At 37.4% G+C, this 16,857-nt stretch overlaps 2 protein-coding genes across 11 annotated transcripts in view; both read left to right on the top strand.

The window, feature by feature from the left end:
- LOC106059509 (organic cation transporter protein-like) overlaps positions 1-13,241 on the top strand; it is a 43,178-nt gene extending 29,937 nt beyond the window's left edge. For all 10 annotated transcript variants that reach the window (XM_056033085.1, XM_056033092.1, XM_056033088.1 and 7 more), the window contains 4 exons: positions 6,585-6,811; positions 8,956-9,137; positions 9,914-10,065; positions 10,371-13,241. In XM_056033085.1, coding sequence (XP_055889060.1) covers positions 6,585-6,811; positions 8,956-9,137; positions 9,914-10,065; positions 10,371-10,518 — 709 coding nt within the window. In that variant the 3' untranslated portion in view covers positions 10,519-13,241. The remainder of the gene's footprint in view (positions 1-6,584; positions 6,812-8,955; positions 9,138-9,913; positions 10,066-10,370) is intronic.
- Positions 13,242-13,475: 234 nt separating this feature from the next.
- Positions 13,476-16,776, top strand: LOC129926852 (uncharacterized). The gene is made up of 3 exons (XM_056033314.1): positions 13,476-13,518; positions 16,138-16,479; positions 16,517-16,776. Exons 1-3 carry the CDS (start codon positions 13,476-13,478, stop codon positions 16,774-16,776), a joined length of 645 nt encoding a protein of 214 aa, XP_055889289.1.
- Positions 16,777-16,857: the final 81 nt, after the last annotated feature.

Raw genomic sequence — 16,857 nt, forward strand, 5'->3', positions numbered from 1 at the left:
ATGCTTAAACGTTGCAAGAAACACATGATCTTTAATATATTGTTCCGTTTTTTTTTAATGTAAATAGCATATAAATGCTCAATAAAAATATCTACACTGATTAATATTTCATTAAATATAAAGTTGTTCCGGATATTGTTTATAAAAAACAAATATATGTCAAATAATTATATTTTTTTCAAAAATATCGACAATAGGTTATTCAGGATTTTAAAATAAGAAAGTAATTTACTAGAAACGATTATTGAAAATCAATTTTTAGACTTATTTTACAGTTAATTTTCTTGCCGAAACATAATAAAAGTTGTTTAATCGGTAAAGAATTATGTTCCGGATTTTGTTTCGAAAAAGAGATCGACCTACATTACCTTAATTTTCTTACAAATCGTAGCCAAAAATGATCCGAATTTTATATGAAAAATCTAATAACGCTAATAAATGTTTGAAATCCCTCTTCTAATAAATAAAACAAATAATTTTCTCATTTACGAAAATTGGTTGTTCCGGATTTTTTAGGAAAAATAGTTTAACTCTATTTATGTAAAATCGCACTTCTCTCTTACACTACATTTAACTTTCTATCTAAAACGTTAGAAAATCCAATTATCGTTAATATTATGCTCCGATTTTTAAGGAAAACAACTTCATAACACCAAAGTATGGTTTGAAAAATCTCCATAAGGCTATAGTACATCTAATTTTCATAATAGACCATCCCACAAATTTAATTAACGGCATTTGATTAATCTGGAATTCTTTTTTTTTCTCACTATAAATATATAAATATCCGGAACAATCTATAATAGAAACTTAAAACTAATGCGATGTTTCGGAAGGGAAATTAAATTTTAATCAGATTTTCAATAGCTTTTAGTCTTTTTTTTTCTCGCTATTAACATAACGGACAGACAAACTGACAGACAAAACAAAAAAAGCGTCTTTAATCCTTTTATATATATATATATATATGTTAAGTCTAACTAGCCCATCTAATGAAATGCTAAAAGAACTCACTCGGTGCACCAATGTCTATGAACCCTCGAGAAGCTGCTCGTATAGAAGACATTTTTTAGTCTAACTAGGACGTGTGACGTAATGGAATCTTTTTCCTTTGACATCATATGGAGTTAATTCTTTAAATGAAATGCTAAAAGAACTCACTCGGTGCACCAATGTCTATGATCCCTCGAGAAGCTGCTCGTATAGATGACATTTTTTAGTCTAACTAGGACGTGTGACGTAATGGATTTTTTTTCCTTTGACGTCATATGGAGTTAATTCTTTAAATGAAATGCTAAAAGAACTCACTCGGAGCACCAATGTCTATGAACCCTCAACAAGCAGCTCGTATAGATGATATGTTTTAGTCTAACTAGGCCGTGTGACGTAGTGGATTTTTTTCCTTTGACGTCATATGGAATAAATTCTTTAAATGCTAAAACAACTCGGTATAGTACCTAATGTTTATTAAACCTCGTAATGTGCAGTGGCGTAACTAAGGGGGGGGGATGGGGGGGGGAGAATTTTAAAATCCCCCCGGGCCCCCACCTAGGGGGGGGCCCCCAAATGGGTGTCCGAAATTTATTTGTAAATACATAAATTAATATATTTGATTGACAAATAGTGTCAACGGGTGTCTTTTTTAATCAATATTTATGGATTAAATTTATCACAAAGACTAAACGTAGATATTTTAAAAATATTTTTGCCGCAGAGATCAGTCTTTAAAAGTTGCATAGACATTCCCCTTTAAACTTTGTTGCCACGAATAAAACTGCATGATAAAAAGCGAATTCCAGGTATCTTGTTACCTTTACTAATAATAGATCTAAATGGCGAGTATTATATGGCTACACTAATTAACCTTGAAGCAAAATTTACAGAATCGAGTATAACTAAAAGTTATTCTTAACAATGCTAAAATTGTCCATTTTTCGGGTTTGGCGTCTATAATTTCAGAATTAAACTTCACACTCGAGTTATTACCCCTTTATTCATCTTTCCTCAATCCAATGGAACTCTCTCTTTTTATTTACATCTAATGATCTAGTCCTTTTGCTTTCGCACAAAACATAAACAAAAAATAATGACGTAATATCATATAATATTAATACATCCTTCATATTGAAGTTATTATCACACCCTTCCTTTTAAAGTTCTTAATAGTGATATCTACTAGCAGGGCCGGCCCTAGCATTTGCGGGGCCCTATGCGAAACGGATCGCGCGGGGCCTAGTCTGGGTAGGGATAAGCATATTGTCAAAATTATTTTTTTTTAATTAGAAAATAGGCCTACTTTCGTCTTTGCAAAAAAATTTTATCAAATGAAAGCTCGCAATGCCACTTTTTATTTATTGGCACCCCAAAACGTCAATTTCGTCTATTCTTCAGGAGATTTGAATAAATTCAAAAAAAGTTCAGGACTTTATCGTATATTTTGCCTTTTCATGAGATTTCCTGGAGGCCCTGAAAAATCAGGAGGTCGCGAAAACCCTGTTATTTTATATACGTTATAATTGTTTAATTTAATAATGTACACTTGGAATTAGCGCGGAGCCTATGAAAGCGCGGCGCCCACTGCGACCGGCACTGTCTACTAGGAACTTTAACAATTCGTCCACTTCTGGTTGTCTTGACTGAACAAGTTCTCTAGACGTTGGTCTATAACTGTCTGTTTCGTTTGTTGCAACAGTTTGCAGTTCATTGTCTTCATCGGTATCATAGTACCCAGAGATGTCTTCATCGAAACTCTTATTTAAAAAGCGTTGATTTCTTCTGTATGTTTTTCCATTGTTTGTCTTTGTAAGATCTGGGTGCTGAATGTTTTTTTTATGACAACTGCTTTCTGCCATGTTTGACCTAGACGAACTCTCCGACAGAATAATCTTTAGATAGTCTTGCTTTTGCATCGTATTTCACTTTGATTTTCATCTGTCGTTCGTTGAGTAATGTCTCTGCATTTTCAGCTACCAATGGTTTCAATAGTTTGTGATCAGTTGGAATGATTCCCTGAGTCTTCTACTCGTCAGCAGTTGTGATGGGGAATACGGCAGTCCACTTATCGGAGTATTTCTATACTCGAGCATAACGAGATATGGATCTTTCCCACTTTTGTATACCCTGAATCCTTTTGCTTTCGCACAAAACATAAACAACCAACAATGACGTAATGCCATATAATATTAGCACAGAATCTTCTTCATGCAGTGGAAAATTAAGAATTTTTTGCCTATCTGGAATTCTGGTCAAAGCTCCTGTGCCCAATTAATATAGTTCGGAAGAAACTACAAAAGTCTGGACTGCATATACGGGAATCTGCTAAAGAAATTAGTACTCTTTCATGCTTTCTGCAAAATGATGAGAAACTGACAAAAACTCAATTCATCGAAAAAGCAAAAGAAGGTAATGAATACTATGGATTCCCTGTAATCAAAACAACCATATGAAAGAAAAGACTTGATGGGAAGTTGAGTTCTAATGTAGGACTGTCAATACAACTGCAATTCAAACATGTTGTGACAGAAGTGCTGGACAGATTTCATATGGAGATGAAGGGCAAATTCCAAAGGCTGGAAAGAAAATGGATACCTTTGGGTTTCTTCTTGAACCAAGACACCTGTTAGATGAAGACACGCTTGTGACAAACTGTGCTACTTTTCCTGTTTGTATGATGAAATAAATGGAAAATCGCTTTTTCAATGATGTCATTGATGCACGAGCACTTTTCATCAACAAACAGTAATACAATCACCAATAGACATATTGAGGAAACAGGCTTCATATGGGAATTACGTGTGCTCAGACTTTGCAACCTCCTCCGAATACCGCTAACTCAGGCCACTTCCATTACGACATTACGTCATGTGAGAGATCATTCTCAAAGCTCAAGCTCATCAAAAAGTATCTCAGTAGCACAATGACGCAAGAAAGGCTTATCGTGGTTTTAATGTCAGTGAAGTCACATATACTAGAAAGTATCGATGTAGTTGATGTTATAAATGTCTTTGCTGCACAGAATGCACGACGTGAAGCGATATCAATTTAGATTTGTCACTTGTGCATTATTTAACTAATAAACAACGGTATTATTCATTAAAAGAGTCTTGATGATTACTTTTTTTTAAGTTTACTGATATACTGAACCAATTTGATTTGGGGCTTATATATTTTTGCGTACATTATCTCATGACATATGTCAAATGTCAAAATGCAAGGGGCCCCCAAAGAGGTCAATCCCCCCGGGCCCCCAAATCCCTAGTTACGCCCCTGGTAATGTGACTCGCATTTTAAAAAGACATAATAGATTTAGATCTAATCTAGATTTTTTACACTAGAGCTAGATTTTTTACACTAGATCTAGATTATTTTTCTTACACTAGAGCTAGATTTTTAAAACTAGATTTAGATTTAAGTTCTAATTAAAATCATTATAGAATCTAGATCTAGAATTTCTTGGTCTAGTTTAGAATGTTTGTTGTTTTACATGTTTCGGGTGTTCCTTCAGAGTTGTAGTCCAAACCTCCCGTAGGACAAGGGGGATGGGAGCGGGCAGGGTTTGAACCTGGGACCATCGATGAATCCAAACGACAGTCCAGCGCGCAAACCGCACTACCAGACAGCCATGATTTAGACTAGATCAAGATCTATAATTTTAATTTCTAGGCTTAAAGTATAGATTTTTTTCTAAATTCTAGATTGTCAATATGTCAATATTGCAATGTTATAAAATACTAAAACTAATCTACTATTTTAATATTTAGATTTTGCAATTAGTCTATTAATTGATTATCTAGTGTTTTTTTTTATATAAATCTTACCTAAATTTCATCTACATTATCCCAAATATATATTTTAGATCTAGATCTACTAGAAATAGATATTGAGAGTGCTAAATTAGTAGTTTAATTTAGGTAGATCTACATCCTCATTCTTGTTCCATTTAGGCCTAAATACCAAAATACCAATACCAAAAGATTATCTAAAATCGCTCTTCTGACATATTGTACATATCCGGTAGTTGTCATTCCGTAATGTGTAGGTATATTATCAATAGTAGGCTATTAGTTTATAACCAGTTTGTCATTAGATTAAGAGCAATGCCTGGTCGTGCGGTTAGCGCAGAACTGATTATCTCTACGGTCTCGGTTTCATACCCTGCTCGATGCCATCCTCAGTCGACCAGCGAATATGCGGATCCGACAGTGATCCGTCTCCGACGAGGGCCGCCTCTGAGTTTGTGTTGCCACACAAACTCTCTTTGTAATCTTGTTTTGTAATGTTTTATTTATAACAATGAAAAACGTTCCAAACATGATGTCTGAATGTTTATTTTTAAAGTTTTTTTTTACTTTTTGAAGCACTCCAGGGTTACATAACTGACCAACTGAGAATACGTTTTACAGTAGAATACTGTCTTACCTCCACCTCTAGGTGTTTTTCTGTTAATGCAAACACTGCAGTCTTTAGTCTTTCTGTTTTGGAAGTTAGCTATGAAATGTCTTTTGTTTAGTCTCTGGTCAGAATCAGGAAGTGGAACAAAAAGTTTGATATTCAACTTAAATTCGATCCTAATTATTATGGCCCACTGGGTGGGACATTCGACCAGAACGGTAAAAAATTCCCACCCAGTGGCACATTCGACCAGAAAGGGTTAAAGCCAGCTGAAAACTACTTTTTAACTAATCACAGAAGTTGTTCATTGATAATGTAAAGACTAAAGATGCACATCTCAAAAAGAGATTTCCACATGTCTATCCTACGTCTATACAATCGTCATAGTAAAACGATGGAACTATTTGTAAGAGCTCTGCTCATGAACCTCTCAGACATTCTATCCTCTTGGGTTTGGGTGTTCTGAGAACCGCTGAATTATGTTCCCATTCAACACCTTTATACAACTAGAAATAAACTTGAAACAACGTAATAAACAAATAGAGCATATTCTCGTGAATAATAAAGGTTAAAATTATTATTATTTTAGAAATGAACTCATATTCATCTTCTGGCACTGTCAGGGTCGAGCTACGTTGGAGGGAATAAAAATTCTAGACCTCTTAATTGTATCCCCTTGCTATTGTTATCTCTATATCATTATTAACCTTGGCTTGAACACCTAGATATCATTTATATTTAAAATAAAAGTTTGGGTGACCAGTAATATGTATCCTTTTACTATTACTATGATGACCTGATTAGGTATTGATCTCTTTTGTTATAGTTCAAAGTGATTTACATTATAGACTTAATTACATATGGAATAGAACTGAGTTACTTCTAACAAAGCTTATAATAACTTGTCTGTCTGTCTGTCTGGTACAATTTTTGTTAACGTTATTTCTGTCAATGTCCATTCTTGGATCAAGTTGAAACTTTCCACAGTTTTTCACTGTATCTAGCAAAACATAAATCAATAAAAAAAAAATCAACCATTTAACTTATTAATTCGTGGTAATTAATTATTTTATTTGATATTGAAAAGATGAAATAAATGCTACTGTCTTGGTATATATGGCTTTAAATGCTGAGTTATTCCCCTTAGAGAAGCATTTATTAAAAGATATATTTTTAATTATTTTTTTTTGTAGGTTAGTGTGCGCTATGGTGTACTATGGTCTGAGTCTAAACTCGGGGAACTTGGCAGGCAACTTGTATGTCAACTTTGAGCTAATGAGCTTGGTTGAGATCATGGGTTATGTCATCTGTCTCCTGGGACTCAACAGAGTTGGCAGAAAGTTACTGCACATTACATGTTTAATTATTGGTGGAGGCGCTTGTCTCAGCACCATCTTCACTGTTTTGTATGCTGATAAATGTAAGTAAAACGGGTGAGCTCAACCTGTCTTGCTTGTTAAACACTTTAACTTCTTCAGTACTCAGTGGACATATAAATTGTCACAGCTCAAGAGTAAATATTGAGGTTGATAAAATAATAACAGAAAACTAACTAAACATTTTCAAAATAATATATTTGGTCCTTATCTTCAAGTCATAATGTATTTGTGAAGTTTGACTTCTGATTTAGTTGTTAAATACGTGTTGCTTTAACAACATGCAGAACAGAAACTGACCCGCATCAAAACTTTGCAAAGATTAACAATTGACTTGGAACAAGAGGCTACGACTAAAGTCCTTGGATCTTCACACTACTAAATACCTTTGTAATGGGTATAAAAGTAAAAGGAGTGTGGTCATTAGTCTACCAAACGAAAACCATTCTGGGTATCACTCCATCACTTTCGTCTTTACTACATTTGGATGGGATGGACCGAGACCATTCTGGGTATCACTCCTTCACTTTCGTCTTTACTACATTTGGATGGGATGGACCGAGACCATTCTGTGTATCACTCCTTCACTTTCGTCTTTACTACATTTGGATGAGATGGACCGAGACCATTCTGGGTATCACTCCTTCACTTTCGTCTTTACTACATTTGGATGGGATGGACCGAGACCATTCTGGGTATCACTCCTTCACTTTCGTCTTTACTACATTTGGATGGGATGGACCGAGACCATTCTGGGTATCACTCCTTCACTTTCGTCTTTACATTTGGATGGGATGGACCGAGACCATTCTGGGTATCACTCCTTCACTTTCGTCTTTACTACATTTGGATGGGATGGACCGAGACCATTCTGGGTATCACTCCTTCACTTTCATCTTTACTACATTTGGATGGGATGGACCGAGACCATTCTGGGTATCACTCCTTCACTTTCGTCTTTACTACATTTGGATGGGATGGACCGAGACCATTCTGGGTATCACTCCTTCACTTTCGTCTTTACTACATTTGGATGGGATGGACCGAGACCATTCTGGGTATCACTCCTTCACTTTCGTCTTTACTACATTTGGATGGGATGGACCGAGACCATTCTGGGTATCACTCCTTCACTTTCATCTTTACTACATTTGGATGGGATGGACCGAGACCATTCTGGGTATCACTCCTTCACTTTCGTCTTTACTACATTTGGAAGGGATGGACCGAGACCATTCTGGGTATCACTCCTTCACTTTCGTCTTTACTACATTTGGATGGGATGGACCGAGACCATTCTGGGTATCACTCCTTCACTTTCATCTTTACTACATTTGGATGGGATGGACCGAGACCATTCTGGGTATCACTCCTTCACTTTCGTCTTTACTACATTTGGATGGGATGGACCGAGACCATTTTGGGTATCACTCCTTCACTTTCGTCTTTACTACATTTGGATGGGATGGACCGAGACCATTCTGGGTATCACTCCTTCACTTTCGTCTTTACTACATTTGGATGGGATGGACCGAGACCATTCGTTATAGAAGGCCTCAACACTGACCTGCAACGTCACACTCTGTCGGCAGTTTAGACCTGTGACGTGGCATACGTTCGTCTCCCATACGGGATTCGTGCCCTGCCCAGCGTCACTGTCGGACCATAAGAAGTTCCTCTATACTGTCCATACCGTTGTTTGCAAGGACATCGCTGTTAGTAGCGCGGTCTTGCCGCCGTATGTCCATGATGGAGCGCAAGCATCTTTGGTGAAAGCGCTCAAGTAGTCTTAGTTGCTTTCTGTATAGTACATATGTCTCAGATCCATATAGAAGGGTTGAGAGAACCACCGCCTGGTGGATATTGATTTTTGTAGGCGTCTGAAGGCGTCCAAAAGCGCTACTGGCCCTGGCCAGACGGTTATCAACTTCCCTTGAAAGTGAAGCGTCATTTGATACTATACTACCCAGATATGTGAAGTGGTCCTTCATTAAATTACGCGATGTATTATTCACAATTCTATGTAATGTCGTGTCGTGAAAATAAAGCTCATCTAAGGGAAATAGCCGTTAATTTCTGCCATTCATCACAAGAATGCAAGGTTTAACTCCCTTTCTGTCATACAAATAAAATTAATAAATTGCTTGGGAATTGCAACGTTAAAAGAAATATTTCTTATCTTTTGCAGCTCTGGAATGGATCAACATCGTCTTAGCCTTAGTTGGGAAATGTGGAGCCGCTGCTGCCTTCGCCATCATTTATATCTACTCTGCTGAGTTGTTCCCTACTGTCCTGAGGAACTCACTCATGGGCGTCACTTGTCTCTTTGCCAGAGCTGGTGGCATGATCTCCCCTTACATCGCTGATCTGGTAATACATTAAGTACATTATGTTCAATTAGGTTTAACAAATACTCAGAAATAGAGTGAAAATAATGTGCATTGTACAACTTTTTTTTTTAAAGTCCGAGAGTTTTTGTGATTGTGACATCGAGCTAGTCTAGGATTTATATCATTGTGGGTCTACTAACAGGCTTAATTGCTAGCAAGGCGTAGAGAGGAACAAGAGAACTTGAATCAACCATCAAGAAACAACTTTTTTTTTTCTGTTATGGATGTGACAAAATGTGTAAATCAGAGCTATAACTGCGTGGCCAAAATAATAAACCATATGAAATACTGCACTCCTCCTGTATCTCTGGACTCAATAGACAAGTCTTGTTATTACCTATTTTTCCATCGTAATGATAGGCCCCTGCATGACATATAATCCATCGGAATAGTTTATTGGTGCATTCACAGATGGTACTTTGTGAGCGATAGAATTAGGTATCCTGGACACGAGAGATTGTACCTACTGATGTTAGCCATTAGAATACTTCTTTGATTTCCCCCCCCCCCCTCATGTTTAAGAGACAAACATCAGCACTTTCCCTCAACACAAACATGGGGGTGTTGGTGTGTGGTTAGAGTTCTTATATTTGCTCTATACTTCCCCATATTTGTTTGCTAAGATGATGACCTGTTGAAAAGTATTATTACTCTTGGTAGGTCTTATGTTGTTGTTTTTTATCTCTATTCTGAACATAAAATGTTTAATATTAGGCTAACATTTAGTTAAATAAGTGTGTGTTGTTGTTTTTTCAGGATAAACTACTAACAGGCCAGTTGGGTAAAGCTCTTCCACTAATTGTATTTGGTGCTACGGCCGTTGCTGGGGGCATTATGTGTTTTATCCTACCAGAAACTTTGAATAAACCTTTGCCAGAGACCTTGGAGAATGCTGTAGATTTCGGAAGGTACACACCATTGTTTACTGCCTTAGCTACATCAATGAAAATCTAAGAATAATGTTCAATAGACCTCATTCACCAATCGTAAACAAATAACATTTAGCCACGTCATAATATTGATAAAACAATGAAAAATACGCATCACGTGACAGCCTTTATGGATTACATAATTTGTATAATAGATATAGAGAACCAAGTGGCAAAATGTTGTTTGTTTACGATTGCTGAATGAGGTCAATTGATCATTCTTTGCCTTCCGTTCAGTGTTTACTATAAAGTTGTGTTTTTTTTCTTCTTGTCAAAAACTCTAGAGCTTCAAAGAGACATCGACGTCACGCGCAAGATGTGAATGATTGCGAACACAACGAGGACAAACCGTTGCAACACTTAACAGAAGTGAACGGAGATTTTAAGAGTTTACTAAGCAATGACCAAAGTGTTGCTAAAACAATTGTTTGATTTGAGATGTATTGGCGTGTTAGTTTTCTGTATCTTCGCATGGGCATTGTTACATTGAATAGTTTAATTTTATATAAAATTGAAATGAATTTTAGCAAATCTTAAATTTCAATTTTTCGTCTAAATAAAAAGTGTAGGCTGCAGTCTTGTATATCCAGACACTTTGTAGAGATAAACAATGTTTTAATGAGACGAACCTATCATAATATAAGAGATATAGGCTAAAAGCATTACTTTACATTGTAATCGAAGTCCACATTGTGCAATTTGTAGATGTCCTTGAAAGAAATAGGGTTGAACCCAGAATCATTTCATAACTGCCATGATAAATTTACATACTATTTAAATACACTCCAAACCAAATTTCAACTTAAATGTTATATTAGCATCTAGCATATAAAATATATTTTATAGATATATTCAAGGGGTAACCCGACAAAATAGCGCAATGCAAAATAGCGCGAATGTGTTTATTATATGTATAATGTACCGGATTTTAGTAGGTGAAGTTCTTGGCAGGATTTTCTGTTTAGGCCTCTACCTTCTTTATCCACTAACTTGTTTAGGTTGCGCCTGCATTATTTATACAGGTCTTCACAGTAGGCGAACATGTTCTTCTCTTCAGGAAACTGTTGGAGCTAAGATCAACTCTTGCTTAACAGAGTCTGATGTTAGATTTTGAGAAGGCAAGTCAAAATGCAGCAAGCACAGTAGTCCCGGCAATCAGACGAGTTTGTTGTGTATTCCATCTTGGACAAAGACTCTGGCGAATCTTGCTGTTACATATCGTGATAATACAAATGTACCCATGTTTGTCAAGATGTTGTTAGCCCTTTCATTGTTCCACCTGCCATGTAAATATTGTCTTCGAAGAACTAAATGATGCTCGCCAGATGGTGTAGGGAATTCGTATGGCCACTGTGAGGACAATTCTATTTGTCGCCATAGACGAAACCGCAGAGTGACTCCGAGATAAGAAAAAAAATATTCAGTGAAGGGAAGGAATTGCGCATTTCTGCTTTCTATTCATGTTCACCCCCCCCCCCCCCCATGTCTACAAATTGATCACACACCTACTGAGACAACAAGAGTACACTGAGAACAGAAGTACACTGAGAACAGGAGTACACTGAGAACAGGGGTACACTGAGAAGTACAATGAGAACAGGAGTACATTTAAAACAGAAGTACACTGAAAGAACAGAAGTACGCTGAGAGCAGGAGTAAACTGAGAGAACAGGAGTACACTGAGAACAGAAGTACGCTGAGAGCAGGAGTAAACTGAGAGAACAGGAGTACACTGAGAACAGAAGTACGCTGAGAGCAGGAGTAAACTGAGAGAACAGGAGTACACTGAGAACAGAAGTACGCTGAGAGCAGGAGTAAACTGAGAGAACAGGAGTACACTGAGAACAGAAGTACGCTGAGAGCAGGAGTAAACTGAGAGAACAGGAGTACACTGAGAACAGAAGTACGCTGAGAGCAGGAGTACACTGAGAACAGGAGTACACTGATAACAGGAGTACACTTAGAACAGGAGTACACTGAGAACAGGAGTGCACTGAGAGCAGGAGTGCACTGAGAACAGGAGTACACTGAGAACAGAAGTACACTGAGAACAGGAGTACACTGAGAACAGGAGTACACTGAGAACAGGAGTACACTGAGAGCAGGAGTACACTGAGAACAGGAGTACACTGAGAACAGGAGTGCACTGAGAGCAGGAGTGCACTGAGAACAGGAGTACACTGAGAACAGGAGTACACTGAGAACAGGAGTACACAGAGAACAGGAGTACACTGAGAACAGGAGTACACTGAGAGCAGGAGTACACTGAGAACAGGAGTACACTGAGAGAACAAAATTACACTGAAAACAGGAGTACACTGAGAACAGGATTCTAAATACAATGCTTGAGAACCAAGTAAAGCTGCTGGGTATACAAAGTACCCCCAACATAAAAGATGTCTTGCAGCTAAATTGCCAATGTATGGAAACAAGCCACTAACAGAGACTGCGAGACATTGCTTACAATTTGACTTTGTGAAAGTTCTTTTTTGTAAATATTACATGTATGGAAGTTTGCTTCCGTGTTTTTTCAAGTGTATTTTTTTTTTGGAATATAGATAAATACGTTATATATTGAAATTATTCTTTTGTGTTTATTCTATGTTTGCATATTCATATTTTACTAAATCTGAAGTGTTTATTGCAAATTGACTGAAAAATAATGATAAAATTATAATTAAAAATATTTGTTCGCGCTATTTTGTCGGGTCAACATTCAACAGTATCTTCTAATCTAGTCCCACAATTATACGACTACAGGTCAATGTATCTAGCTGAACCAAAGACGGCAGTGAATGATGTCACAAGAAAGATGAGTTGACAAGTTTGTAATAAGATGTGTTACCTTATAGCCTAACTACTGTTGTTGTTGTTGTTGTTGTTGCCTATAGGTTTGTTTGCTGTTGTTTCGACATTTTATCTTGTACACTGATTACATAATGGGTGATTTTTGGGAAATTGTATTTTTTTAATCAATTCATTAAGACTTTCTTTTTATTGCCTATCTACAGGGATTGCACTTCATAAAGCGCCAGATTTGATTTTATTGGTTTTTTTTTTATCTTTTGTAATTTTTCTCATTTAAAGTAATAATATAAAATTCGTGTATTCTTTATCATAATGTCAATAAATTATGTTTTATTAGAAAAACATAACGTTTGTATTATTTTACTTAAAACTAAAAAGTTTTGATTTAATTAAGTGTATATAAATATAGAATCCTTCACAAGCCATCGCAACTCATTGTTTCAATGCTTTGGTGAGTTCAATGATGCAGCGTACAAGTCAAGGTTTTGCTCCCTGCAAATGACGCAAGGCAAAAAATCATGTTCGATGTGCCTCAATCAGCCCGGAAACCACACTGACTTTCAGAAAGCAAATTGCGTACTATGGAGTTGGCTTATCTGGCAAGGAATTTTTCCTCTACTGAAAGTAAGGCTATGCCACCGTAATTGGAGCAGTCGGAATCGTCGCCTTTTTTTTTTTTGTACAGGGATATGATGATGGCATTGGCATTTTTTTTTATTGATTGTCATCGACAAGGACTAATTGTGCAAATGTTCAACTTGATTTGAGACAGGGAAGTGGAAGAAATGACGTGTACAAGATGTGTACCAGACAGAGAGTGAGTTGATAGCCTATAAGCTTTGGAATATCAGAAAAGACGAAATTTATTAATGAAGAATTTAAACTATTTCAATGTTTTACACTTATCTTAAGAACACTTTTGGTCTATCATTTCACGAATTCATCCTAAATATTTTTTAAAAGTTTGTTAAAATATTTTTTTTTGTGCTTGGATTTTTTAAATGCAAAGACTTGTGTTAGCTTTTGCTGATCTCGCAACTTTCTAAATAATGATACAACAATTTTCATTATTCCTAGCATTTCTAGAACACAATGTGTTCACTTATGAGTGTAATTCTCTGAAACCATTTTAGTAATGAGCGAAATCTAAACTGGGCCCTAAAATCATAATCTAAATTCTAGATCCAGATCCTGACTAAAATCACATACGCCTAATAATTTAAATAAACTATCTTCCAAGTTCTACACTGACATTTATGGACAATACCATTGATGCATTTGATTTGATAGACTTTAAAGAAAGTTTAGGCTAAGGTTGCATTGGCCTATGGCCGGCCTTGATATATATATATATAGGGGGTTTTGAGATTAAAAAAAAACCCTATCAGGGGGTTTTGAGATACAAATCCCTCTACTAGGAGGTTTTCAGTTTAAAACCCCCTACCAGTGGCTTTGAGTTTAAAACCCCCTACCAGAGGTTTTTGCAGTTAAATCCCCCTCTTCTATAAAACAAAGCAAAAAAAAATGCAAACAACAATCCCCAAATTCCAACAGCACAGTTAAGGAGGATTTTGATTTTAAAACCCCCTCCAAAATTTACGATAAACCCCCTCTTCAATATAAAAAAAAGCAAATTACGCATTCAAAATTATATGAGCGTAGCCAAAGGGGTTTTGAGTTTAACCCCCCCCCCCTCCAGTTGAGGTTTGAAGCTAAAAAGTACCTCTTCAATATATAAAAAAAAAGCAAATTACACACTATAAAATCTATGAGCGTAGCCAAAGGGGTTTTGAGTTTAAATCCCCCTCCTCCAGATGGTTTTTTCTTTAAAGTTTAAAACCCCTCCAGATGGTTTTGAGTTTAAAATTCCCCTACAGAGCGTTTAGAGTTGAAAACCTCTCTCTTCAATATTATTTTAAAGCAAACTACAGTCACCAAATTCTATGATCGTAGCTAAATGGGGTTTTGAATTTAAAAAAAAAAAAAAAAAAAACTCCAGAGATTTTTTAGTTTAAAACCCCTCAACAGATGATTTGACGAAAAAACTTTCCTTTTCGATATAAATCTAAAGCGAAATACAGGCATGTAATTCCAAGAGCGTAGTCAAGAAAGGTTACAAATTTCTACCAGTGGCTTGGGCTCCATTAATAGGCCTGAAGTGTGAATAGTCTTCTGCCGAAATTGAAAAACATTAAATGTGGCTCAACAAGATGGCTAAGACATATTTTAGGAGTCAGTCATAGAGATCGGGTCTAAATCAAAGAAATCATATGCCGAACTGGGAGTCGAATCCTTAGTTAGGTTGTGACAGAGCGTCGTATGAGGTTTTGCGGAACATGTTCTCCGACAAAATGAATTACGCAAAATAAGAGTTGCGGAAACAGCTTGCCGGAAAATGCGCCGAACGGCGCGAGAGGGTCTAAGTCAGTAAGAATAGCACATTAGGTTTTCCAAATAAAACTTTTTAATAGCAAGATAATGCACTGTAGATACCTCAGAATATGCATTTTGTTGGCTTTCAATACCAGAAATAGTGCTCGGCGGCGGCGCTGCGAGCTCTCCCAGACCCCCTTGCTAGCAAGGGCGGGGAGTCTACAATAGTCAATAAATGTCTTCCGAAAGGGTCTTCCGAAAGGGTCAGAATGTAATAAAGATTAATTATGTACACACACACACATTTATAATTTTTTACAAAACTCAACACTCTTGACACTTTGGGATGCATTTATATAAGTCGTGCAGAACATACTTCACAACAGACGAGCTGAAAACAGCACTGAACTAGCTGACGATTTTAAAGTTCGTGAACAACTTGGCTGTCGAATGTCATTAAAAATGTATCGACTACATTCCAATCAGTGGCGTTGCATCTAAGGGGTTCAAAGAATCCGGGTCCACGACCATTAGAGGCCCACAGCCGGAGGCGTACCAACAATGGCGCAAAAGGGTTTATTGCGAATGGTCCTATCATGGTCGTGACCAGTTGGGGCCCAGGCGATTCCTTAGAAAATATTGAATGCACTTTTTTAAAAGCCGATTTAAACCATAGAATCTAAATAAAAAAACTTCTTAAAGTTGTCACTAACGTTCTACAGGAGTTTATATAAACTTCAAAACGTTAACCAGTACCAGAGCCTGTGTACCAGTACTACAGCCGTGTACCAGTACCAGAGCCTGTGTACCAGTACTACAGCCGTGTACCAGTACCAGAGCCTGTGTACCAGTACTAAAGCCGTGTACCAGTACCAGAGCCTGTGTACCAGTACTACAGCCGTGTACCAGTACCAGAGCCTGTGTACCAGTACTACAGCCGTGTACCAGTACCAGAGCCTGTGTACCAGTACTACAGCCGTGAACCAGTACCAGAGCCTGTGTACCAGTACTACAGCCGTGAACCAGTACCAGAGCCTGTGTACCAGTACTACAGCCGTGAACCAGTACCAGAGCCTGTGTACCAGTACTACAGCCGTGAACCAGTACCAGAGCCTGTGTACCAGTACTACAGCCGTGAACCAGTACCAGAGCCTGTGTACCAGTACTACAGCCGTGTACCAGTACCAGAGCCTGTGTACCAGTACTACAGCCGTGAACCAGTACTAGAGTCTGTGTACCAGTACTACAGCCGTGAACCAGTACTACAGCCGTGAACCAGTACCAGAGCCTGTGTACCAGTACTACAGCCGTGAACCAGTACCAGAGCCTGTGTACCAGTACTACAGCCGTGAACCAGTACCAGAGCCTGTGTACCAGTACTACAGCCGTGTACCAGTACCAGAGCCTATGTACCAGTACTACAGCCGTGTACCAGTACTAGAGTCTGTGTACCAGTACTACAGCCGTGTACCAGTACCAGAGCCTGTGTACCAAAAGCGTAGAAGTTAGGAACTGCTTTTATCAGGTTTCTTGTAACGGTGGCTATAGCACTAATTTTGCATTGTTGATGACATTTGTCAGCTCGGTTAT

Source organism: Biomphalaria glabrata, chromosome 6 (genome assembly GCF_947242115.1).
Source record: "Biomphalaria glabrata chromosome 6, xgBioGlab47.1, whole genome shotgun sequence".
NCBI classification, from domain to species: domain Eukaryota; kingdom Metazoa; phylum Mollusca; class Gastropoda; family Planorbidae; genus Biomphalaria; species Biomphalaria glabrata.